Raw genomic sequence first — 26,094 nt, 5'->3', positions numbered from 1 at the left:
GCACTTGTTTCAAACAAAATGGCGGCGCCCAGTCAAAACGATCTGATCGTTAACCAAGATCTATATATATTGTGATAAAACGTGTCTTACATCGCGAAGTGCATCACATCACGCGAGCACCTTGATTAAAAACATGAAAAGGTTTGGAAAATATCTGTTGACAACGAGTTGCCGTTGCACATGCTTTGCAAATCCTGCAATCGACCGTAATCTGACGACAGTTTACGAACCGGATTTCTATTTCATTGCGAGATTTTGATTGGACTATGCATCGACTCGTTAGTCCAGAGAAAATGTAACTCCATAATACCAGCCTGGTTCAGCAAGGGTGTAAACTGAACTCTTATAGTGAGTTAACTACCTTGCCTCGGGAAGATGAAGTATGTGTTGCTGAAGACCTATTCTACCCCGGATCTTCACGGGTTTTGACAGTGGGCTCTGTAGCTCACCTGCTTTATATCAAGGATGTCGGTCATCATTTCAGTGTCCCTGAAACTTGCATATAAACATGTAATTTTTGTTTGAAGTTTACACAACATACGGCTCTTCTGTTGGACGAGAGGTCGGTCACATGACCGCGAAATTGACGTTCATAAGTGTATGGATGACACAATTTGATGTTCATACGTTTTTCACGAGGCCAAATTCATGAAATGACGTACACACTGACGGACTACATCCACATTCCTGGGGCAACCCCTGGGAATTCCCAAGCACGAATACACACAAAATCAAACAGTGAGAGTTCAACAACATGCCAATATTTACCTAAGTGTAAAGAAACAACGCCATAGGCCGCTTGCAGGCAGGGGAATCCCGATCAGCTGTAGCCAGGGTTTTCAATGTAGCGCCCAGCGCCATCACACGGCTATGGGATCGGTTTCAACAGCATGGGTCAACACCTGATCGGCCAAGGTCAGGACGACCGAGAGTAACCACTACTGCCCAAGATCGCTACATTCGACTGCGCCATTTATTTGAAAGGACGACTACATCCGCATCCCAAATACCCGGATTGCGTAGAATCTCCGACCAGACCGTACGAAACCGTTTAAGAGCAGCAGGTCTACGAGTAAGACGTCCTTTTGACGCGTCATATTGAGTCGACAACATCGTCAACAACGACTGCATTGATGTCGTTAACACAGGGTATGGCCTCAACTACGATGGGGAGATGTCTGATCCAGCGACAAATCAAGATTTCTCGTCCGTCGAGGGGATGGAAGAGCACGGGTCTACAGACGTCGGGGAGAACGTTACTCTAGAAACTGCGCACAGGAAGTGGACTGGTTTGGTGTGGGTAGCGATTCACTGTGCAGAAATGCGTCCCTTGGGTACGCCAGAAACCTATGATTGTGGGTTCGAATCCCGGTTTGCCCCGATTATGTTTCCAGGTTTGTCAGCACCATACCCGAGTTTGTGGGTTTCACCGAAGTGGTAAAATTCTAAGACCTTCTAAAACTAACTTTACATGAAACTGTCAATCAACATCCACTTTACAAGAAACTATCCCTAAATTCAGACTTTACTGGAAACTCTCCCTTGAACACTAACTTTACATGGAGCTTACTTTCAATCCCCACTTTACATGAAACTTTCAATCAACATCCACCTAACAGGAAACTCACCCTAAATTCCCGTTTTACAGGAAACTCCCCCTCACCACTAACTTCACGTGAAACTTTCAATCAACATCCACTTAACGGAAAACTCACCCTAAATTCCCATTTTACAGGAAACTCCCCCTCACCCCTCACTTCACATGAAACTTTTAATCAACATCCACTTAACGGAAAACTCACCCTAAATTCCCATTTTACAGGAAACTCCCCCTCACCAATAACTTCACAATCAACATCCACTTAACAGGAGTCAATCCCCCCAACACCCAATTTACTGGAAACTGTCCCTGAACACCAAATTTATGGGAAACCGTCCCTCAGCATCCAAAATACAGGAAACTATTCCTCAACATCGAAATTATAGGAAACTGTTCTTCAACGACCATTTTACAGGAAACCGTCCCAGAACACCGAATTTACAGGAAACTCTTCCTCGACACCAGCTTTACGGGAAACTATCCATCAATCCCCACTTGACATGAAACTGTCAATCAACATCCACTTTAAGGAAACTATCCCTCGACACCCCATTTACTGGAAACTGTCTCTCAACACCAAATTTACATGATACCGTTCCTCAACACCCAATTTACTGGAAACTGTCACTGAACACCAAATTTACTGGAAACTGTCCCTGAACACCCAATTTACTGGAAACTATCCCTCAACACCCAATTTACTGGAAACCGTTCCTCAACACCCAAATAATAGGAAACTGCCCCAGAACATCCACTTTACAAGAAACTCACCCTCAATACCTTCTTTACATGCATCCATATGTTTTGCCAATACTAACACAAGTACACTGACTTGACCGAAGTATACTCACCACACGTCGTATAATTTGAAACAGCTAGAGCAGCTACTTAAAACTTCATTCAGGATTTCGCCAAACAGAATATTTTCTATGCATAAACATGAAATTTAACAAAATATTTAACCTTCAAAAATGCAAGAAAGGTCTTACGTTCTTCTCGCTGACGGGTGTGGATGGGCTATGAGATGAAGGTACAGACTGATCACCTGATGTAATATATATTCCCCCTCGTGACAAGCAAAGGGGCCTGATCAGGGTTGTTGTGAATCTTAATAAATCTTAACTGACTGTACGGAATGAGACATACTTGTGTGTACTTCATAGTTTCGTAAATGTTGATTTTGTGTGAAGCGCGTCCCTGATTACCAAATACTTACAGATTTGATCACGTTTCTGTTGTCAATTACTTGCCGTCACCTTAATGGGCCTCTTCATAAACGAGGCCCTTTTAAGTTGTGAGATAAGATCTGGATATTTGCCAGGGTTAACACACCTTGTGCAAAGTCCAACACAGTACATGGTGACAAAAGTTATATCCTTGCCGTGGCTACCAATCACTTTAGTTATTTACAATGTAAGATCATATTTGCATACACAACGATGTTTCGACATAAGTTTGTGTTTTGGTTTTTTCCGCTCTCAGCAATTTCATACAGTTGTCCAGTATTTTGTGTGTTAATGGTTAAAAAAGCAGTTTGTGAAGTTATTATCAGCATTTAGTGCTCAGAACGAAATGTCAGGCTTGTGACCGTCACTATGTCATCTTGTGGCGTGGCATCGGCATTTGCGCTCCCACCTTCAGTCATACAACACGTATTTGATATTCATGCATTCCTCTGCCGCTTGTAGCACCCAACCACCCTGTTGTCCCCAAATACTGGCTATTCAGGCTTCACACATGGGTGAGGTGAGGTGAAAGGGGTTTAACGTCGCGTCCAAGATTATTGCACTTATATAGCGACGCGCGCGCGCGTGCGTGGTGTGTGTTGGTGCTTGTACTAGTCCGGACTATATTTACTTCTTCCACGTTTTTAATAGTAGTATATGTGTTATTTTACTGTTTGGCTAAATTTGACAGTCATCGCCAACAACTGAAGGGATGATGTAAATCCGACTGGGGTCCATGCAGGTAGCAAAAGTACTGTAAGTCCCCATGGTCCCCAGCGCGGTGATCAACCTTCAGTTGGTGGCGATCTATAGCCTGTTTTTATAATGTGTTGTTAAATGATTAGTTAGTTATCTATTTTTACTTGTTCTCAAACTAGTTTTACGAATGTCTGTGATGTTCTAGTTATTATACTGCTCTTTGTCAGCAGAATTTTAAACAGTTTAATATATATTGTTCATATCAAATTTTGTTTCGTCACGATATGGCTGAAATATTGCCGATGTGACGTTAAACTTTAACTCACTCACTCACTACTAGTCCGGACTGATGCCGATTTATAGTGCTAGCTCACTGAGATACCATACCGCAGTTTAACATGAATAGGTGAAATGGGGTTTAATGTCGCGTCCAAGATTATTGCACTTGTATAGCGACGTGCATGTACGTGTGTGTGTTTGTGTGGCTGCTTGTACTAGTCCGGACTGATGCCGATTTATAGTGCTAGCTCACTGAGATACCATGCCGCAGTTTAACATGAATACCCCACTCAGGCACAGTAAACTGACTCCGAGCCCCTTTTAGCTGCCCATATTATGCATATACTACAAAAGGTAACTTCACCCAATCTGTTTCACAAACCCATTAAGGGACAAATTCTCCACAAGTGATGGCGATTGGATACTAAGTGTAGCCGGGTGGTGGTGCTAACTCTGAATGAGTTATAGCCACATAAGTACCACCCACTTATAACCCCCTAGTATTCATTCTATACATATATACATACATATATACATGTTCATCTATTATCACCATCACTTCATTCTGTGTTCATTATATGCTGTCCTTGTCTGCATTTGAATGGCAGCCAACTAACATCAACCCTGATACCCTTATGCAGCCTCTGTGATTTCTCCAGCTTCACCTGGACTTCCCCCTATCTATTTTTAGATATGTCCACCACTTCATGTGACTGAAGCATCTTGACTTCCTTTAATACCTGTCAGATGCTACCTTTCTTCTGATTGGCCCTTTGGTCCACTTCTTTCAACTTCCTTTCTCACCTGCCCTCCTCATGCATTCTGCATGAACTCTTTATGGAGGGAGGACTCTTCTTTACAGGTGAGAAACATTTCAATATTCTTATCTCTTTCCATCCTGCTTTGGAAACAAATATATTCATAGAAAGGGTATCACAGCTTTTCATTAAAGTAAAATATATTTAATTGCATTATTATTTTATTTGTTATATCTAAATATTTGCCAGTTCACACATTTTGTGTTACATTAATTGAGCACATGGTCATCAACCATGTGCTTCAACCATGTGTTACCCAACGTATCCTTATACATTAATCTGTTTCCTTTTTGGCTTAAATTAAATTATAACAACTCTGCATGAACTTTTTATGGAGGGAGGACTCTTCTTTACATCTTCCCTCCCACCATCTACTACAAAGAAATATATATCATCATCCAAGAACTGCCTCATGTTTTGACTAGCAGCCCAGTGGCTGGACACATTACACCACGCCCGGCTACATAAGCATCATGAACTACTGGAAGAGACATTCTGTGATTGTCCTCAATGTTCCATGTACTGCCTGTAACAAGTGCGTGGAAGCACGTGATGCAACCTGAGGCTGCAGTCAGTATCGACTGCAAAGTCTACTATTCACACGAGATCATGAAAAAAAGTCGGCCCGTCTCGTTATATCTCTGATAACCTTTATCAGTAGACATTCCATTTACATGTCACTAGCATGTCTGAATACACGTGATTAGACCTCTCTGCCACCAGTTGCTGTCTACCGTATCTGTTAGCAATGAATATTTTGTGTATCGTGTTTATTAGAGAGACTGTCCACTGATTAAGTTTTTGTTTCTATGTGTTTTATTCCATCTCATGGATGTGTATCTTTGCAAGAATGTAATGTTGTTTATAATAGGATGGTTCGCACGAGTAAATAAAAATATCTAAAACTCGGTCCTTTGAATTGCTACTGAACAAGATCCTAATGTATGTATTTCTTGATTTGTGAAATCGGTTAAGATGGATTAAAGTACACGTTGGTTATACTGATGCGAATGGTGTATATAAATCTAAAACAATCAGGACTCTAAGCCAATCACATCTCGTATTGTGGTACCTGTCCACTAGGGGTGTCACGATTAATCGAAATATCGATACATTGCTATTGGTAAGCACTTAAGGTCAATAAATAGATTGTTAAATCAGTGTCCGGTCAATAGTATCGATTTCAGTTAGGAATATCGATAGTTTCGATTGTATTTACCATATCAATAAAATGTATGCAATGCTGGTCAAATTTGTTCAAATTCTTTTGAACATGAGTGGTGGTTATTTACACATGGTAATGTGGAAGTGTCTTTTTCTTAAATTATAAGGGTAAAGAAAAAACAAATCAGTCATATCTGAAACTTTACTTTATATTTGTTGTTATGGTTATCACATTCAGTTCCAAGGTGTAATTCAATTCTAAAATTCATCTAAAATGATACACTGAAAACTATCGATATTTATCGCAATTCTTGCTTGCAATGTCAATAGTTATCGCAATAGTTTCTTCAATATCAATAGTTATTGGAATAGTGATTTCCAGACCAATAGTCACCCCTACTGTCGGCACTCGTGAAGAGCAACCTCCTCGTGGTGAGTGCTGGGTAACGCTAATCGCTCTTCCCCCGTGTGGAACCGGGGTAGAATATTTCCACAGCCTCCCATTGCTGGTCGTAAGAGGCGACTAAAATGGGCAGCCCGTTTGCCGTGGGTTGCGTCCCTGTGTCGGCAGAGGAAGGGAGTCTGGTGGTTGAGGGCGACGGAGCCGGCAATAGTGTTCCTTAGCCCAACACACCACTTTGACCCTAACTTTGCCTAGACGGGTGGTAGGATGGGCCCGATCCTATCAATCGGCTGGTCATGCCGAGCCCTGTGCATGCATTTTGTGTAGCATTTTTATGTTAAAATGTTGAACTATTGTGTATTGTCTTGGCCAAATGATTTTTGCATGCCTTTCAAATGTATACAACATGGCTGGAATATTGCCGTTGTGATTTATAATCTTAAATCACTCAAATGTATATTTCCAACTTCGTACATTGCCTAGAGTCCTATGCCCAGAAGGCGGTGGCTCATGGGCCAATCTGGTGGAAAAATTGATCTTTTCTTTTTTTTCTGCTTGAGTATCTCATCCGAGTATCCTTGGTGCTGTAAGTCGGAGGTCCACTTGCATTTAGCATTGTCTTTATGATACTCCATGGTGGGTGGGGAGCTCGGATGATGAAACTTACACACTAAACATGGATTATGAAACCCCCCTAAAAAAAACCAAACGTCCTCTTGATACTGATCAAGATGTTAACGACCATAGACCGTCCAAATCCATCGACTACTGGCCACGTTTCCTGGTTATTGAAACTCTGGACAAGACGCCTATCAAACTGAACCCGTTTGCAATATCAAAGGGTATTCAGGGCATTGCAGGTGAGGTTAAAAACATCAAACGTTTACGATCTGGCTCTATCTTAGTAGAATGTAACAGAAAACCTCAATCTACTAACCTCTTGTCAACTGAACGGTTTGTTGGAGTCCCGGTTTTGATCTCTGCTCACAGAACTCTGAACACGAGCAAAGGGATTGTGAGAGATAGAGACAGATTATTCACAGACATGACTGAGATTGAAATTGTTACTGAGATGAAAGATCAAGGCGTTATCTTCGTCAAAAGGTTTACCACCCGCAAGAACGACCAAACTCAACCAACTAACACATACCTCTTTTCTTTTTCCGCTCCGACTGCTCCAAAATCAATAAAAGCAGGGTACTGCAGTATCAATGTTGACACTTACATTCCAAATCCTTTGCGATGTTTTAAATGTCAAAAATATGGCCATGGTGTGAATACTTGCACATTGACTGTTACATGTGCTCACTGTAGTGAGAATACGCATGTAACAGAAGAATGTGACAGCAGCTTTAAGAAGTGTGCCAACTGTTTGGGAAATCACTCATCTTTCTCCAAAGAATGCCCTATCTGGAAAAAACAAATGGAGATCAACAAAATTAAATTCACACAAAACATCAGTTTTGCAGATGCAAAAAAACTTGTTCAAACTCATGAACCAAATGAATCTTATGCGTTCATTACCAGGTCACCAGCTGAACCAACCCCCAAAGTACCCACTTCATCTGTAACAACATCTTCGACATACTGCCAAACCGACTTGACATGGGTTACCTCGGATAATCCTGTAATATTCTCAAATGAACAGTCAACTCAAACTGCAGAATCTCAACTTCAATCACAATCATCTACTCCATCCCAGAAACAATCATCATCTCAGTCAGCATCAAACCATAAATCACAAACAAATATGAAACAAGCTGCTAAAACCAAGGTAAAACCTGGAACGGAACCGTCTAAAAATTTTAACACTGGCAGACCCACAAAAGGATCAAAGAACCAGATACAACTTTACAACAAGTTTGGTTCTCTTGAGGACATGGATGTGTCCGAAAACATCCAGCTTAGGACACACAGCTTGTCGCCCTCTAGAAAAGTGCGGGGCAGATCCCCGGTAAACCCTCCTAAGAGTTAGTTTCTTCACATGTTGTACAGTGGAATTGTAGGGGCCTGAAGAATAATTTTAATGAATTACTGCTTTTAGTACAGGACTTACAACCATCAGCATTCTGTCTACAAGAAACCTATCTAAAGCAGACAGATACTTTTAACCTACGTCAGTTCATTGCATACCATTCTTTTTCTCCTCCTGGTGATAGGGCCACTGGAGGATCCTCCATCATTGTGAAGCAAAATGTTATCCATAGCCCTGTTATACTTAATACCAATCTGCAAGCCGTTGCAGTACGTCTAACTTTGCACGTTGCATTTACTTTATGCTCGCTGTATATTCCGCCTTCTTCAACTCTCCATCAGTCTGATCTTCAAAGTCTTTATGATCAACTCCCAAAACCCTGTGTCATCATTGGTGATTTGAATGGCCACAACCCTTTATGGGGTGGTACAAATACTAACACAAAAGGTAAGATTCTTGAGGAGTTTGTATCTACTAATGAACTGTGTATCTTCAATGATGACTCCCACACCTATCTGCATCCTGCAACTGGCACTTACTCTTCTTTAGATTTGTCTCTAACCGATTCTAATCTACTCAACGAATTCGAATGGACAGTCCACAATGACCTTTGTGGAAGTGACCATTTCCCAACAATCCTATCAACTGTAAATCCGACTGATGTTCCTCCTTCTACAAGATGGAATTTTACAAAGGCCAACTGGCCTTTTTTTCAAACACTGTGCTTAAATAAAATAAAACCCGAATGTTTCAGTGATATTGCTGATCCTATTCAGGTTTTTTCTGACGTTTTAAAAGACATTGCTGATGAATGTATACCAAAGTCCTCTACAAATCCACATATACGAAAGCCATGGTTTAACTCCGATTGTAAACAAGCTAGGAAAGCTAGAAAAAAGGCAGAAAAATACTTCTGCCATCACCCAACTGTCCACAATCTAAATAAATTAAAAATTTTGAATGCAAAAGCACGTCGTACGTTCAAACAAAATAAACGCCAATCTTGGCGTAATTATGTTACTAAAATAAATTCAAGAACTCCAATATCTAAGGTTTGGAATATGGTGCAACGAATAAAAGGTAAAGGCTCCAAATCTAGTGTTCACCATCTTAAAGAGGGTGACACATTACTAACTGATAAAACTGATATAGCCAATAAATTAGGAGAAACTTTAGCTAAACATTCTTCATCATCTAATTATGTCCCAAAATTTCAGAAATTTAAAGAACAACAAGAAAGAAAGAAAATCAATTTTAACTCTGATAATGGTGAAGATTATAATGAAGTTTTCTCCATTCATGAGCTAAATACTGCCTTATGGCAAGCTCATGATACAGCTACAGGTGCTGATAATATCCACTATCAGTTACTTAAACATTTACCTGAATCCTGTTTAGAAACACTATTAAATATATTTGATAATATCTGGACAACTGGTAATTTCCCTTCGTCATGGCGGAATGCTATTATCATTCAAATCCCAAAACCTGGACGGGATCACACTGATCCTTCAAATTATAGGCCAATATCGCTTACTAGCTGTGTTTGTAAGACCATGGAAAGAATGGTCAATAATAGATTAATATGGTACTTAGAAACAAATAATCTAATAACGAATATTCAATGTGGTTTCAGGAAAAATAGAAGTACTATTGACCATTTAGTTAGATTAGAATCATTTGTAAAAAATGCTATCATCAATAAACAACACACCGTATCTATATTTTTCGATTTAGAAAAAGCATACGATACGACCTGGAAACATGGAATTTTAAAGGATCTTCATGAGATGGGGTTGAGAGGCCGTTTGCCTTCTTTTATATCACAGTTTTTAACAGATAGAAATTTCCAGGTACGTGTGGGATCCACTTTGTCTGATTTTTACGATCAAGATCAAGGTGTCCCCCAAGGTAGCATCTTATCAGTAACGTTGTTTAGTATCAAGATTAATAGTTTAGCTAAGGTTTTGAATGACTCTATTGATGGGTCGTTATTTGTTGACGATTTTAATATCTCATGTCGAGGTAAAAATATGAACACGATTGAAAGACAGTTGCAACTTTGTCTGAATAAAATCAATGTTTGGGCAGAGCAGAACGGCTTTAAATTTTCTAAATCTAAAACTAATTGTATCCATTTCTGTCGAAAGTATCAACCCCATAAGGACCCAGAATTACATCTAGCTGGATCTCCAATAAATGTCGTAAAAGAAGCTAAATTTTTAGGAATAATTTTTGATCATCACCTTACGTTTTTACCACATATTAAATATTTGAAAGCTAAATGTCTGAAGGCACTAGATTTATTGAAGGTAGTTTCTAATTCCAAGTGGGGAGGAGATCAAACGACCCTCCTTCACTTATATAGATCACTTGTCCGTTCTAAGCTCGATTATGGCTCCATCATATATGGTGGAGCCTGTAAAAGCAATCTTAAACTTTTAGATACAATCCATCATCACGGTCTAAGAGTTTGTCTTGGATCTTTCCGAACCTCCCCTATTGACAGTTTGTACATTGAGGCCGACGAACCATCTCTTCAACAGCGCCGTATTAAACTTTCATTGCAGTATATCACAAAGTTATATTCTAATGAGTCAAACCCCGCATACAGCTGTGTATTTAATCCCCTTTATGAGGAACTGTTTAGTAAAAAGTCATCTCTTATTCCGCCTCTCGGAATAAGAATTAAACCTTTTATTTCTGCTGCTGACATAAACCTTGAAAATATATCTCCTTTCCGTCTGTTTTCCTCTCCTCCTTGGCAATTGGTAAAGCCACAGGTGGATCTTACATTATCTACACTAAAGAAATCTGACACGAACCAACTACAATATCAACAAGAGTATAATCAGTTAAGAAGCGAATATAACACTTACAAATCAATATTTACAGATGGATCCAAGGATGGAGGTGCTGTTGCCAGCGCAACCATCATTGGATCCAGAACTCTATCAAACAGGTTACCAGATGACTCCTCAATTTTTACAGCAGAATCAAATGCCATATTAACTGCTCTCAACTATATCAATAGCCAGTCCAAACATAATGAATTTATCATTTTTTCAGACTCATTGTCCTGTCTTCAAGCCATAAAAAATATGTCGTGTCAGCATCCAGTTTTACTTGACATAATTGAATTACACAATAATCTTGCAACTGGCCAATACGACATCGTCTTTTGTTGGTTACCCAGCCATGTTGGGATCGTTGGTAACACTTTGGCTGATGCTGCTGCTAAGGCAGCACTCAACAAATCTGTGACACCACTTCTTATACCCTATAGTGATTATAAACCTGTCATTAGATCTTACATCAGAGATCTAATGCAGAAGAAGTGGGACACCCAAGTGGGTATAAATAAATTACATGCAATAAAAGCAAATATCGGTTATACTTACTTGGGTTGTCAGTCCAGATTTGAAGAGGTCGTCTTAAGACGATGTCGTATTGGTCATTCTCGATATACTCATGAATATCTACTTAAAGGTGAGGATCCTCCATTCTGCATCCCTTGTGATGAAAGAATCACGGTCAAGCATGTCCTGCTTGACTGTATTGATTTTTCCATCACAAGGGATAAATATTTCAAAGTTTCAGGAATCAAGGATCTTTTTAATCAGGTAAGTTCTCATTTTATTCTTGGTTTTTTAAAGGATATTGACTTGTTACAAAAATTTTGATTATGTTTTGTATATAAATAAATTAACTTTTACAATTGGTAAAATAAATCAGTGACTGAGATCGTTAGTGGCTATATCCTCAAAGGGGGTTGAAGTAGTGTAAAATTATTGTCCCCCTGAGAGGGTATGTAAGACCACGTCTTTCAAAGTATATTTATTTATACCACGGTTTTAATCGTAGCATATGTGTTATTTTAATGTTTGCTAAATTTGTCAAAAATCGCCAACAGCTGAAGGGCAGATGTAAATCCGGCTGGGGTCCATGCAGGTAGCAAAAGTACTGTAAGTCCCCATGGACCCTAGCATGGTGTTCTCTCTTCAGTGGCTGGCGATCTATAGCTCATTTTTATCTTGTATTGTTTCGTATGATGTTATATTTTTATGGCTCCCTACTAGTTTTAGATATAATCTGTGATACATCTAGTTATTTTACTGTCCTTCGTTGACAGGTTTTTATTTCGTATAAATATGTGTATTATTAATGTACTTCTCGTCACGATATGGCTGAAATACTGCCGATGTGACGTTAAATCTTAACTCACTCACTCACTCACCCCTACTGTCCACATCTCGTATTGTGGTACCTGTCCACATCTCGTATTGTGGTACCTGTCCACACCTCGTATTGTGGTACCTGTCTCTGCACGCCATGAAGATGACGCAATGCAAATACAGCTACGAACGCTTTACATCTATATTAACGCAAAACCACATTGAAGTCAATTGTTATAAATAAATATGTCAACATTATAAAAGAACACGACCCAATTAGGCCGGGCTCGGCTGTCTTGCATGAAAGCCGAGCTTGAAATTAAGACAAGAGATACAAGAGATATTTGGTTATTTGGAGGATGAAATGATCGCGGATGTGGAGGTACTGGTGGACTGCAGAAAATGAGCTCAGCTCATGCTTAGAGAACCCAGTAGCAACCGTTGCCAATAAATGGAGAGACTGTTGCCCTGCAACTACCACTGCCAAACAACCCATGTGCAAAGCCGCCACCGTGGTCTTGTGGTTGAGCATCCGCCCGGAGAGCGGAAGGTCCGGAGTTCGATCCCCAACCGCGTCATACCAAAAGACATTAAAAGATGGTACTTGTTGTTACCCTGTCTGGCGCTCGGCATGAAGGGGCTAAAACAAGGACTGGTCGGCTCGGAGTCAGTTTACTGTGCCTGAGTGGGGTATTCATGTTAAACTGCGGCATGGTATCTCAGTGAGCTAGCACTATAAATCGGCATCAGTCCGGACTAGTACAAGCAGCCACACAAACACACACACGTACATGCACGTCGCTACATAAGTGCAATAATCTTGGACGCGACGTTAAACCCCATCCAACAACAACATATTTTATCAGTCATCTTAAGAATGCATGCACCCATGTTTGATGGGGACTGAGAATGAAACAAACAAGAAATGGTTATTCGATGGTGATGTATTTTATATGGGTATCATAGTTGTGAATTGGACCTCAAGTTTGCAGATATGGTGACTGTTTTCAGCCAAGGGACATTTTGATAACGTTTGTAATTGGTCAAATCTATTTTTTAAGTGCATGCTTTCTTTTGCCCTGCAGTTTTTAGAAAGAAATATACAAACAGACAACTAGCGTAGCACAAGTGCTGATTCATGGCCAAGTAGTATTTATTATGACAATCTCTGTATGCAAACAGTTAAACGATGTACACACATTGACAGTGATGCACGGACAACATATTCTGATTCAACCTGCTTCAGTAGCTTGTCATTGGACCACAGATTCCGAGAGATTTGACCCAGTTTATACTTGGTCATGTTGATGTATGCTATTGATGTTGAGAAGTGAACATGAGTTAAATATAATTGAATGTCAGGATGCTAAAAGCATTTTGAAAACAAAAGCATTAATACAATACTCTTACACACAAGAAATAGTTTACATGTCATGACACACATATTCCAGCAGTGAAAAAAGTAAACATAACACAACTTGAAAGGAAACTTGTTCATATTAATTGCACAAATTAAACCATTATAAACATCCTAATTTTACAAGTGAATATATTGCAGATTATACATGCTGAACGAGAAAGCTGTTAGTGTTACATGCAAACCTCTTCATGAAGCCCCAGAGAATTCTCAACAAAAACATATATGGTGAATCACTTTGATAGTGACATCAGTTAAGGCACTGGTATGCATGTTTCCTCTGACTAACAATGCAATATTTTGTAATAAAGTAATATTTGAGGTTGACATGAGTTGGCAAAACAAATTGATATTTGGATAAGATGTAAACTTCTTTGGAATATACTTGTTTCTTAATTGAAGAAGTTTACACACAAGCATAAAATGATACTTATTTTCTACAACATTAAGGTTACAAGATGTACAGATATTGTTAGACCTTTATAAATATACCTTTATAGATCTTTAAATCATAATAACCTGCCACTTTGATACTCACATCAGTTAAGGCACTGACTGCACACATGCCCAGTACAGTACAACTTTGAAACAGAAAGTCCCATGCAACTCTCTACCGTAATAGCCAAGGTATAAGCACTTCTGTTTTATAACATAACTTCAGTATGGGAAAACACATGCAATGCAGTACAACCTTGAAATCTTGAAAGTCCTATGCCTCTAGCTGCCTTACATAACAAGCACATCTGGTTTAATTACCTTGACATTCAATCTCAACCACGAACGATCAAGATATGTTTATAAAGTCTTGTCAAGTTCTATTTACATATAAATGTTTAAGATACATTGTGAACACACATTTTTAATGAAAGTACAATTCCTTGAATAAACATGATAAAGACAGACAAAATGAAATAACTTCAACCAGCAACTGCTACAATGTCGGACTTTTACACACTGTGATACAGGAATCATGACTATACAGGTGGTCCAAACATAACACCATTGTTACAGCTGCCTTAAAGCAAAATACAGATTACAAACATGCAAATTCTCCAAAACTCATCCACGTGCAAACCATGTGACCATGCCTGTGTGTGATCTGCATGTTAAACATGAACACAAGGTCTACGAAAGTGCAGGGTTTTCGTTTACGTGTCCTCTTTATTTGGACGACGTCACGTGACCTTCCCAGATCTGGTAAATCAAGTGTGACCCCCACAGCCCAGGACAGTAAAACCATACTCACTCACTCACTATTATTTGACCTCCAGTGACCTTGACCTTATATGGAGGTCACCAAACGTAAGAGATCACATATACTAAGATTCATGAAATTCCATAAATAAATACTCAAGTTATGGTGTACACAGGCTTTTTGAACCTCTCATGTCATCTAATCATATGTAAAAACATCCTTGGGGTATAAAGCTTTGAAGTCTGTAACATCTGTCAACCTCAAAACCAAGCAAATATATTAAGCAGCACCCCTGACGGGCCTAATTTAAATAGGAAATGTTACAAACTTTGCTCCTACAGCCAACATATCAATAATGGTAATCTCATTAAAGTCATATCAATTAGGTCACTTCAATTCTGTCCAGATTTACCACCATACAAAAGGATGATGCGTGGTTTTTTTAGTCACTCACGAGATGTCACTTTCCGGAAACTATTCTACTTCACTATATTGTCAACGTGATCTGTTGTCACTTGCAGTTTCTTACCAACTCTGTACACAAAACACCAAACTCGTGATCACAAATTACCCAGCCTTGATTTTCATTAGCCAGTTTGATTTGCTTCGCTACTCAGTCATGGAAATCAACCAGAATGCGAGTTACATGGCAATGTTGGGCTGTCGATATCAACAACATGGCGCCAGGCCCACTGATTATGTAAGAGCTTGTGAGATAGATAGCATGCCCTGTGTCCTGTAATTAGCGACAGGTACTACCATGGGGGATTTCGTGCACCGGATTATGGCTATTTACTGAGTGACTCACCATGTAATATTCTGGCAGTGGAGTCTTGTATCTTTCAGGAGACCATATTTTGGGGTTTCTACTTCAAATTTTTCACAACAACTGATCTGCAGAAAATCTTGCTCATCAAGGGTGCGTCCCCCACTTCTTGCGGCATACCAGTCATGATTACATATAACCAAACCATTCAGTGAATTGTTATTGTCTTATATATGGATAACAATTGAGTAACTGTCTTACAAATGCACTTTGTTTCCTGAATCCTGTGTAAGCATTTCTTTCTTCAAAAGGCTGTGCATCTTTCCTTTTCTGTACCAGTGTATCCAAACTTGCAGGTGAATGTATAGCATGGTAAAGAACAGTCCTGTTGATTTGTTTGATAGGAGACTGGATAGTGCTGGATGTCCACCCATCTGAGCTACACATTCAATGTCCTCATTACTGTCTGTTAGAAGTGTGAGGTCAGCTTTGTGCTGCACAAGGAGGTCGACCACATCTTTATGTCCATGAAATACAGCCTTCATAACTGGTGTGTATCCATGACAGGACATGTAGTATTATAGCAGTGTTCCCACCCTGACATGCAAGATGAAGTAAACTATGACCAGATGTATCCACCAGTGTAAGGTCAGCTTTGCTGGACATTAGGAGCTCAAACACACTTTGATGTCCTCTGACAGCTGCCACCATTACTGGTGTGTATCCATCTATCCCTCTACTGTTGATGTTAGAAGGAGACAGGACATGTTGTACTATAGCAGTGTTCCCACCACGACAGGCAAGATGAAGTAAACTATAACCATCTGTATTCACCAGTGTGAGGTCAGCTTGGTTGGACACAAGGAGGTCAAACACACTTTGATGTCCACTGACAGCTGCCACCATTACTGGTGTGTATCCATCTATCCCTCTACTGTTGATGTTAGAAGGAGACAGAACATGTTGTACTATAGCAGTGTTTCCACCCTGACAGGCAAGATGAAGTAAACTATTACCATGTGTATCCACCAGTGTGAGGTCAGCTTGGTAGGACACAAGGAGGTCAAACACACTTTGATGTCCACTGACAGCTGCCACCATTACTGGTGTAAATCCATGTATCCCTCTACTGTTGATGTTAGAAGGAGACAGGACATGTTGTACTATAGCAGTGTTTCCACCCTGACAGGCAAGATGAAGTAAACTATTGCCATCTGTAACCACCAGTGTGAGGTCAGCTTGGTTGGACACAAGGAGGTCAAACACACTTTGATGTCCACTGACAGCTGCCACCATTACTGGTGTGTATCCACGTATCCCTCTACTGTTGATGTTAGAAGGAGACAGGACATGTTGTACTATAGCAGTGTTTCCACCCTCACAGGCATGATAAAGTAAACTATTACCAGATGTATTCACCAGTGTAAGGTCAGCTTGGTTGGACACAAGGAGGTCAAACACACTTTGATGTCCACTGACAGCTGCCATCATTACTGGCGTGCATCCATGCCTCCCTCTACTGTTGATGTTAGAAGGAGATAGGACATGTTGTACTATAGCAGTGTTTCCACCATGACAGGCAAGATGAAGTAAACTATTACCATCTGTATCCACCAGTGTGAGGTCAGCTTGGTTGGACACAAGGAGGTCAAAAACACTTTGATGTCCCCTGAAAGCTGCCACCATTACTGGTGTGCATCCTTGTATCCCTCTACTGTTGATGTTAGAAGGAGACAGAACATGTTGTACTATAGCAGTGTTCCCACCATGACAGGCAAGATGAAGTAAACTATTACCATCTGTATCCACCAGTGTGTGGTCAGCTTGGTTGGACACAAGGAGATCAAACACACTTTGATGTCCACTGACAGCTGTCACCATTACTGGTGTGTATCCACGTATCCCTCTACTGTTGATGTTAGAAGGAGACAGAACATGTTGTACTATAGCTGTGTTTCCACCCTGACAGGCAAGATGAAATAAACTATTACCATCTGTATCCACCAGTGTGAGGTCAGCTTGGTTGGACACAAGGAGGTCAAACAAACTTTGATGTCCATTGAAAGCTGCCACCATTACTGGTGTGTATCCATGTGTGCCTCTACTGTTGATGTTAGATGGAGACAGAACATGTTGTACTATAGCAGTGTTTCCACCCTCACAGGCAAGATGAAGTAAACTTCTACCATCTGTATCCACCAGTGTGAGGTCAGCTTGGTTGGACACAAGGAGGTCAAACACACTTTGATGTCCACTGACAGCTGCCACCATTACTGGTGTGTATCCATGTGTGCCTCTGCTGTTGATGTTAGAAGGAGACAGAACGTGTTGTACTATAGCTGTGTTCCCACCCTGACAGGCAAGATGAAGTAAACTTCTACCATCTGTATCCACCAGTGTGAGGTCAGCTTGGTTGGACACAAGGAGGTCAAACACACTTTGATGTCCATTGAAAGCTGCCACCATTACTGGTATGTATCCATGTGTGCCTCTACTGTTGATGTTAGAAGGAGACAGAACATGTTGTACTATAGCAGTGTTTCCACCCTCACAGGCAAGATGAGGTAAACTATTACCATCTGTATCCACCAGTGTGAGGTCAGCTTGGTTGGACACAAGGAGTTCAAACACACTTTGATGTCCATTGATAGCTGCCACCATTACTGGTGTAAATCCATGTCTCCCTCTACTGTTGATGTTAGATGGAGACAGGACATGTTGTACTATTGCAGTGTTCCCACCACGACAGGCAAGTTGAAGTAAACTATTACCATCTGTATTCACCAGTGTGAGGTCAGCTTGGTAGGACACAAGGAGGTCAAACACACTTTGATGCCCATTGAAAGCTGCCACCATTACTGGTGTGCATCCATTTGTGCCTCTACTGTTGATGTTAGAAGGAGACAGGACATGTTGTAATATAGCAGTGTTTCCACCCTGACAGGCAAGTTGAAGTAAACTTACACTATGTGTACACACCAGTGTGAGGTCAGCTTGGTAGGACACAAGGAGGTAAAACACACTTTGATGTCCATTGAAAGCTGCCACCATTACTGGTGTGTATCCATGCATCCCTCTACTGTTTATGTTAGAAGGAGATAGGACATGTTGCACTATAGCCTTGGTACCACCAATACAGGCAAGATGAATAATTCCGTAGCTATTTTTGTCTTTCAAATTCAAGTTTGATATTGTCTGCAGTAACTTAAAACATCCCTCTGATCCCGTGTGTGCTGCAACCATGACGGGGGTCCTGCCATTCACATCAACAGAGTTTATAGAATTATTCCCAGGTTTCCTGGTTAACAGGACTTTCAGGGTTTTTTCCATTCCTGATTTACAGACAAGATGGAAGATGGTTTGCATTCCCTTGTCTCTAGTGTTAATATCAGCGCCTTCCTGAAGCAGATAACCTAGTATGTCAGAGTTGCCATTTACAGCAGCTACCAACAAGAGTCTGTTCAGTGTCAACTGATGGTCATGTTTCTCACTCCTGCTGAACAGCCATTTCAATGCTGTCACATTGTTGCTTTGTGCACATCCTTCCATGGCCTCACTGATCTCTTCTTCAGTGAACTCTTCTCCAGTTGTGTGTTCTATATCTGTAATTAGACGTGCATTATGTCCAAGAACTGCCCAGTACAGAAAACATTGTCCCTTCTCTTTCTTGTGAAACCAAGGTTTTTCCTCAGAATGAGTTTGATTAGGCTGGTGAAGCTGTTTTGTCCGATCACACTGAAGTTTGTTGAGCAGCTTGAAAACCGCGGCGTCGTGTTTGAGAATTGGATGTGTCACTGATTTAGAAAACTGTCCTTGTTTGATAGACTGTGCAAACCTTGTGGTAAGTAGGTCATCATAATTCTTTGAGACATATATCAAATGGAGATGATCATCAACTTTGGTTTCCTCAACCTTTTCACTCTGTACCCTTTCAAACAGAAAGTCATCACTGCAGTGCTTAAAAACAAAGATTGGACTGATGTTATACAAGGCACAGGCACAAGCATCATAGATTGAAGAATGAGCAAATCCAACAGTGTCTCCTCTCGTGAAGAATGTACCTCTCAAACTTTTAGCTGCTTTGTACATGCCTGAACGTGTAGCGTCAGACATCAGCCGTAAAACAGTTTTGACCAGGCTGTCGATTTCCTTATCCTCACCTTCACTGTCTAACTTGGTCAGGTCCAATTTGTCTTCACACAGTAGCATCAGAACCAGAATGGCTGATCGGTCATTTCTCTCTTCAAGCAAATGCTTTAGTTCTAGCCTGAGATAAAACAGAGGTTCTTTGAAAAAAGATTTTGCATTTTTGTAGAAAGATGAAAATTCAAAACAAAGTTTACAAATAAGAGGGAATCCAAAGATATTTGAACAGATTTCCAGCTCACTGTAATCAGGTATATGTTGCATGGAGCAGTCACCAAGAGCATTCCTAAGTTGTTCAAATATTGTCTTTTTCTCTTTGTCAGAAAGCCAGTATTTATCTTGTGTGGTTAAATCCATTACAGTTTGACCTTTGAACAGTTTGAAACCCTCGTACTGCAGTTTTGCAAGTCCATCATGGAAGTTGTATGACTTTGATGTGAAGATCACACGAATATCTTTTGTTTGAAATTCTGGTTGACTCTGCACTTTCTTTCTGGATTTACCAACAGCATTATAGCTTTCATGCATTTCTGACTGCAGCTTTTCCGCACTCCACTTTTGTTCTAAATGGAGGAGAAGGTTGTTTAGAAAGGATTTCACCTGTGATGTATTCGCAGATAATCCAACAGTACCAAACATGTCATCTACTATGAGGAATACTCTGGGGTGTCTAGTAAGACAGTGGTCTAAGTCAAACTTCTCAATATTGTCCACAAACACGACCTCGTAGCCTTTGTCTCTGTACTTGAACCTAACACCAGAGCCATCGTTGTCTTGCCTTCTCCTGAAGCCCCACAGATGGTCACATGTCCAAATTCCTTCAATTTTCGTTTCACGTCTTTGAAGGGTTCAGTTGGAAGAAAAATCTTCTTCGCTTCGTCTGTACGCAAATCAAGGGTACCTGGGGAGGAATGAAAACTATTTACTATGAACACTTGGAATGAAACATAAGAAACCAAAATAGATACCTCTTTCATACTGTGTGGAACACTTGATTGTATTGATTTTTCAATCACAAGGGATAAATATTTCAATGTTAAAACAATTAAGGACCTTTTTAATGATGTTAATTCTCGTTTACTGTTATGTTTTTTAAAAGAAATAGAGCTTTTTCATAAATTTTGATGTGCTAACTGTATTGTTTTAAAAATTGGTAGTGCAATTTTATAACTTAGATTGTTAGCGGCTATACCCTTGAGGGGGGTTGAAGTAGCGTAAAATTATTGTCCCCCTAAGAGGGTATGTAAGTCCCATTTCATTCCAGGTATTTTTCTGCATACCAGGCTTTTAAACGTAGTATATTCGTTATTTTAATCTAAGGCTTAACTGATACACTGTCGTCAGTGACTGAAGGGATGATATAAATACTGCCGGGGTCAGTGCAAGAAGCTAAGGTACTGTAAGTCCCCATGGTCCCCAGTATGGTGATCTCCTTTCAGTGGCTGACGATTTCTAGCCCATTTTTATATTGTGATGTTCATTAATGCTTACTGTTTTTATCATTCAAAACTAGTTTTAAATCAAGTCTGTGATATTCTAGTTATTCTACTGTCCTTCGTCGACAGGTTTTTATTTCGTATAATTATGTGTATTATTAATGTACTTCTCGTCACGATATGGCTGAAATACTGCCGATGTGACGTTAAATCTTAACTCACTCACTGTGTGGAACATCTTTTTGTGTAGGAGGAGAAAGGATCATCTGAATTTTCTCATGATGAAATATTTCAACTTTCACTGAAAAATCTTTTATGTCTCCACAGTACTTTAAACTGAACACTGAACATGACCATCTTTGATAAGTGACGAGTGCTTGGCATTGTGGCATCAGTTGTTGATACACACTGAATTGCAAGCATAGAGAAAACGATCTTTTCATACGAACTTGTTCCTGATTTAGTGTACACAACAACAACTTTATTTAGGAGATAAACATACTGTGTTTTCAATGTAGAGCTAGGTTACCTGTAGATTTAACTGAGCTAAATTGAATTTGGAACCGAACGCGCAGCGTGAGGTTTCAAATGTAAAATTTAGCGCGGTTAAATCTACAGGTAACCTAGCTCTACATTGAAAACACAGTGTTTATCTCCATTCTACCATGACTAAATAAAACGCGTTCTCTTTGGTGTTAGCAAATATATACTCAGTGAAGCGGCATGGGTTGAGTTCAGTGTTTTGAGTGGGTTATCAATCTGAATTACGGAATCACCGAACAAAATATGGTGCTGTATATACTCAAGCAGTTTGTTAACACCATAATACTTCACTCGAACATATGACAGGCATTGAAAGCATATAAGCACGGCAACTTGGTAAGCTAACATGAGGTGGGCATCCCTTAAGAAAACAAACCAAGCTTTGCAAGGCTTTCGCTCTACATCGCATGTCACCATTATGACGTCATACCGCTCATTGTGACGCAAAATATATGACGTCACAGTGGTATAAAAAAAAGCACCACAATTCCAAGCTCTCTGTTGTCTCCAAAACGTAAATACATTCCCTCTGTAGATTTCTATCGTGTTTTCTCCATGAAATGTATTGCCACACATCCTTTGAATATTTTAGTAACTGAATCTGTGCATTTTGTAACCTGTAATTGTAGATATAATTATTTAAATATGCCTACCGACAATGACTGAAAATAGTACTATTCTATGAATATTAGCTTCCACGATGATGCGGCCGTCAAACCAGCTGTTTCAATCAGAGGTTTTTTTGTGTGATTTAATAGCCTCTGATTGACCAATCAGAATCGAGTAGATTCCAAATTCATGGTAGAATATAGATTAGCAAACATGAACTGGTTCCCAGCTCTCTATGCGCGTCAACTTGGGATATGAAGAGACGGGGCCCAGCTTCTAGCAAACACTGCACATTGACTGGTACTCGGTACAACCAGTATGGAAAATGAAATTAAATTATTGAACGAGGCAAATCACAAAACGCTTCGCCCCCTTTTCCCAAAGCTATATCGGCGTTTGGATCACTACCATATATTCGTGTCATTAAACAAAAACGTGTTCCTCAATGGATTTTAGGTGTTTGTATTAAAACAATATTATTGAATCCCTGAGGACAAATTAATAAGGTAGCAATATGGTACATGCTGTCAGTATTTCAAGTAAATATAAAACGTCAACGCCAGAGAATAACCAGTCTCGATTATCGGCCGAAACCGATTCCATTGGACGTAAAAGTCAAAATGGCGGTTACAGTGATGTGAATGGATCACTGAAAATCTATTCGCGGAAAGCATCAGCGTGTTCCATAAACATCTAAGTTTTCTAGATATCGCAAATTTGACTTTATAACCATCTCCTAAAATACATTTTAAGATAAGACATCACGTATGTTATGATTTTAATTTGTCATATCTGTAATAGGGCTTCCACGAGTCTAAGTTTTGAAACTAGACTCGTACTCGAGTACCCGAAAATAGGACGCCCTTTAAGAATATTGGTTCATTAGATCAAAATTGCCATCTAAAATTATTAAAACATGTTATAGGTATAATTGAACTGCACTGAAATGTAAATAGAGAGTGTCCACGGAACTTGTTTATCTGTCAAAGTGTATGGAAGTGATCAGTGTTAATGTTTGCTTGTGACTGCACTAATCTTAATCACGACCTTCAAAAACATTACGCCACGTCTACAAATACTACAATACATATTGAACACAAACCAAGTTTTTTTTTTTTCTGACGATCAGCTTTCGACACCTGCCAAAAAGCACGAACAATAATTCGCAGGAAGAAAATCGATAATATGCATCACGATATACACGTATACACAGCTGCTGGGCTGCAAGACTAAGGCCGATAAATATTGAAATGTAGTACTATAAGTTTATTCATTCATGAGTTGGTCACGTTTTCAAACTGTACCAAACTGTCGTCCTGTCGCTTGATTTGTAAGCACTGAAATAACACATATATATCAGCTAATCAGTTATTAATCTGTGTAAGGGAATACACTTGGCATTTGATGTCGGAGCAAAGAAGCAATAATCGCCGTGATACATTCAGTTTCTTAAAGTCGGGAAAGAAAAACAATAATTACGTCTATTTTATGTGACATTCTCAATTGTTCTCATGTACATCTACTTTCTACAAAGAATACATTATTCAAACAATATTTTTTGAAGCTTTAATCAATATACTGATGAACAATTGAACATTGAAACAGAGTGATCTCCCCTTATCGAGTACTCGAGTCCTTGATAACGGACTCGAGTCCCAGTAAAACCGACCCGGCCCCGAGTACTCGAGTACTCGTTGAAGCCCTAATCTGTAAATATTGTTTTGTTGTTAATAATAATTATGTTCTAGCTGAAAACCGTTATCTTTGAATTTCGATTTAGAAGCTTCAATCGGGGTAGGAATCTGTAGTCAGGTGACAGCGATTGGCTATATTTAGTAGCGTATGCAGCATACCTCCATCATTGTTCATTACCAGCTTGGACTGAAATAAAACACAACTGGTGCACATGCAGTATTTAAAGCGCTACTGACCAAGTTCATTGCCAGTCACTCAGTCGGATTGTAAGCACGGGAACAAAATTCAATGAGGATGTTTATCGCTTCTAAAATAGATTTTTCTGGAAAAGCTCAGTTTGCAATTTTTATCATAACTGTAAGTAATTCATATTCCCTTATCGCCGGACTGGCTTGTTTCCACTTTATCAGTATTAGCACACATGCACTTGTCTTCATTATTCAATCATCGCGGTATTTCCTGATTCTGTTTCAAGTGTAGACTAACATATAGTCAGTCTTTTATCACACAATAGATTCTCGCGTCTACAATTAATACAATTAATTAATTCCCGATGCTGATTTCATATGGAATATGTGGAATAGAGCTGGCTAGAGATGGTTGGACTTGCTTTTATATAAATCTAGACTGGTTTTGTTTTTAAAATACTATATTCCACAGTCAAGGTGCGGGACTAATTCGAGTGGCGAGGACAAGTCTCCACGCAGCACTCATTTAACACCAGAATTTTGGGGTACAAGTCTTATCCTCAAAGGTAATGAGTGAGTGAGTGAGTTTGGTTTAACGCCGCTTTCAACAGTTTTCCAGTTATATCACGGCGTGTCAGTGATGCAAGTCTCAGACGTTTACCACTTCGGTGAAACCAACGAGCAGGGGTATGGTGCTGACAAATCTAGAAACATAATCGGGGCGAACCGGGATTCATAGGTTTCTGGCGTGCTCAAGGGACGCAACTCTGCACAGCGATCGCGGCGCCTTAGACAACTGGGCCACCCGTGCCCCCTAAAAGGTAATGAAGTACAGAAAATTTAATAACGTTTTGTTTGATGTCATGGCTTGTTTTTTCAATATCTCTTTGACGAAGTCAGAGAGACAATACATTGCTATATTGAGTAACATATACACATGACCATTATGTTAGTACCACCAACATTAAAAAATGACACCATAAAAGAATAGTTAACTGACAAACAGAACGCGTGGCACTACCATCCCAATAATGAAGCTGACACGAAGAACCGGTACCGATTAAAGCCTAATTCAAAGAAGTCTGATAACATCCATTTCAACAACGCTAAATAAAATCAGCACCACGAATCGGACTGTCACATTATGCAGCGAGAAACGACTATTGTCAACCTAGGAATCACCGCTGTCTCTGCAATCAGTATGTGGAGTATCCACCTCTCACTGATTCCTGTCGCTTGGCATCTCCCCATGCTGCTGGTCAGACGTCTGAGTTTCAACATTGAAATCTTCTGCCATTACTAGTGCAGTGCCTGTGTCAGTTCGTTCCGGTTTTGAACTGGAGGGACTCTAGCTCTCAATAGGAGGCCAGCGTAATCTCAACGGGTCCAGATCAGGTTCTGTCAATATTTTTTTCGGATTTTGATTTTAAATCAGGCAATGCTTACTTTATGTTCATGTGTATAAATTATTATAATGTGAACTTGACTCGACCCTTTAGGTCAGCTGGCCGGAGAAGGTGAGGTGAGGTGAGCTGAGGTGAGGTGAAATGGGATTCAACGTCGCGTCCAAGATTTTGCACTGAAATAGCGACGTGCATGCGCGCGGGTGTGTTGCTGCTTGTACTAGTCCGGACTGATGTCGATTTATAGTGCTAGCTCACTGAGATACCATGCCGCAGTTTAACATGAATACCCCACTCAGTCACATTATGCTGACTACGAGCCGATCAGTCAATGTTTTAGCCCCTTAATGCCGAGCG

At 39.9% G+C, this 26,094-nt stretch overlaps 1 protein-coding gene across 1 annotated transcript; it reads right to left on the bottom strand.

The window, feature by feature from the left end:
- Positions 1 to 7,569: 7,569 nt before the first annotated feature.
- On the bottom strand, positions 7,570 to 25,631 carry LOC125374611 (serine/threonine-protein phosphatase 6 regulatory ankyrin repeat subunit B-like). The gene is made up of 3 exons (XM_048385566.1): positions 25,558 to 25,631; positions 17,263 to 20,647; positions 7,570 to 7,599 (listed from the first exon to the last, which is right to left on the bottom strand). The coding sequence occupies exons 1-3, from the start codon at positions 25,629 to 25,631 to the stop codon at positions 7,570 to 7,572; spliced, it is 3,489 nt and encodes a 1,162-aa protein (XP_048241523.1).
- Between the last annotated feature and the right edge of the window lie 463 nt (positions 25,632 to 26,094).

This window comes from Haliotis rufescens, unplaced genomic scaffold, assembly GCF_023055435.1.
Source record: "Haliotis rufescens isolate VD_foot unplaced genomic scaffold, xgHalRufe1.0.p SCAF_10, whole genome shotgun sequence".
Taxonomy (NCBI): domain Eukaryota; kingdom Metazoa; phylum Mollusca; class Gastropoda; order Lepetellida; family Haliotidae; genus Haliotis; species Haliotis rufescens.
Note: the sequence above shows the minus strand (reverse complement) of the source record. Positions and strands in the feature narration are given on the sequence as shown.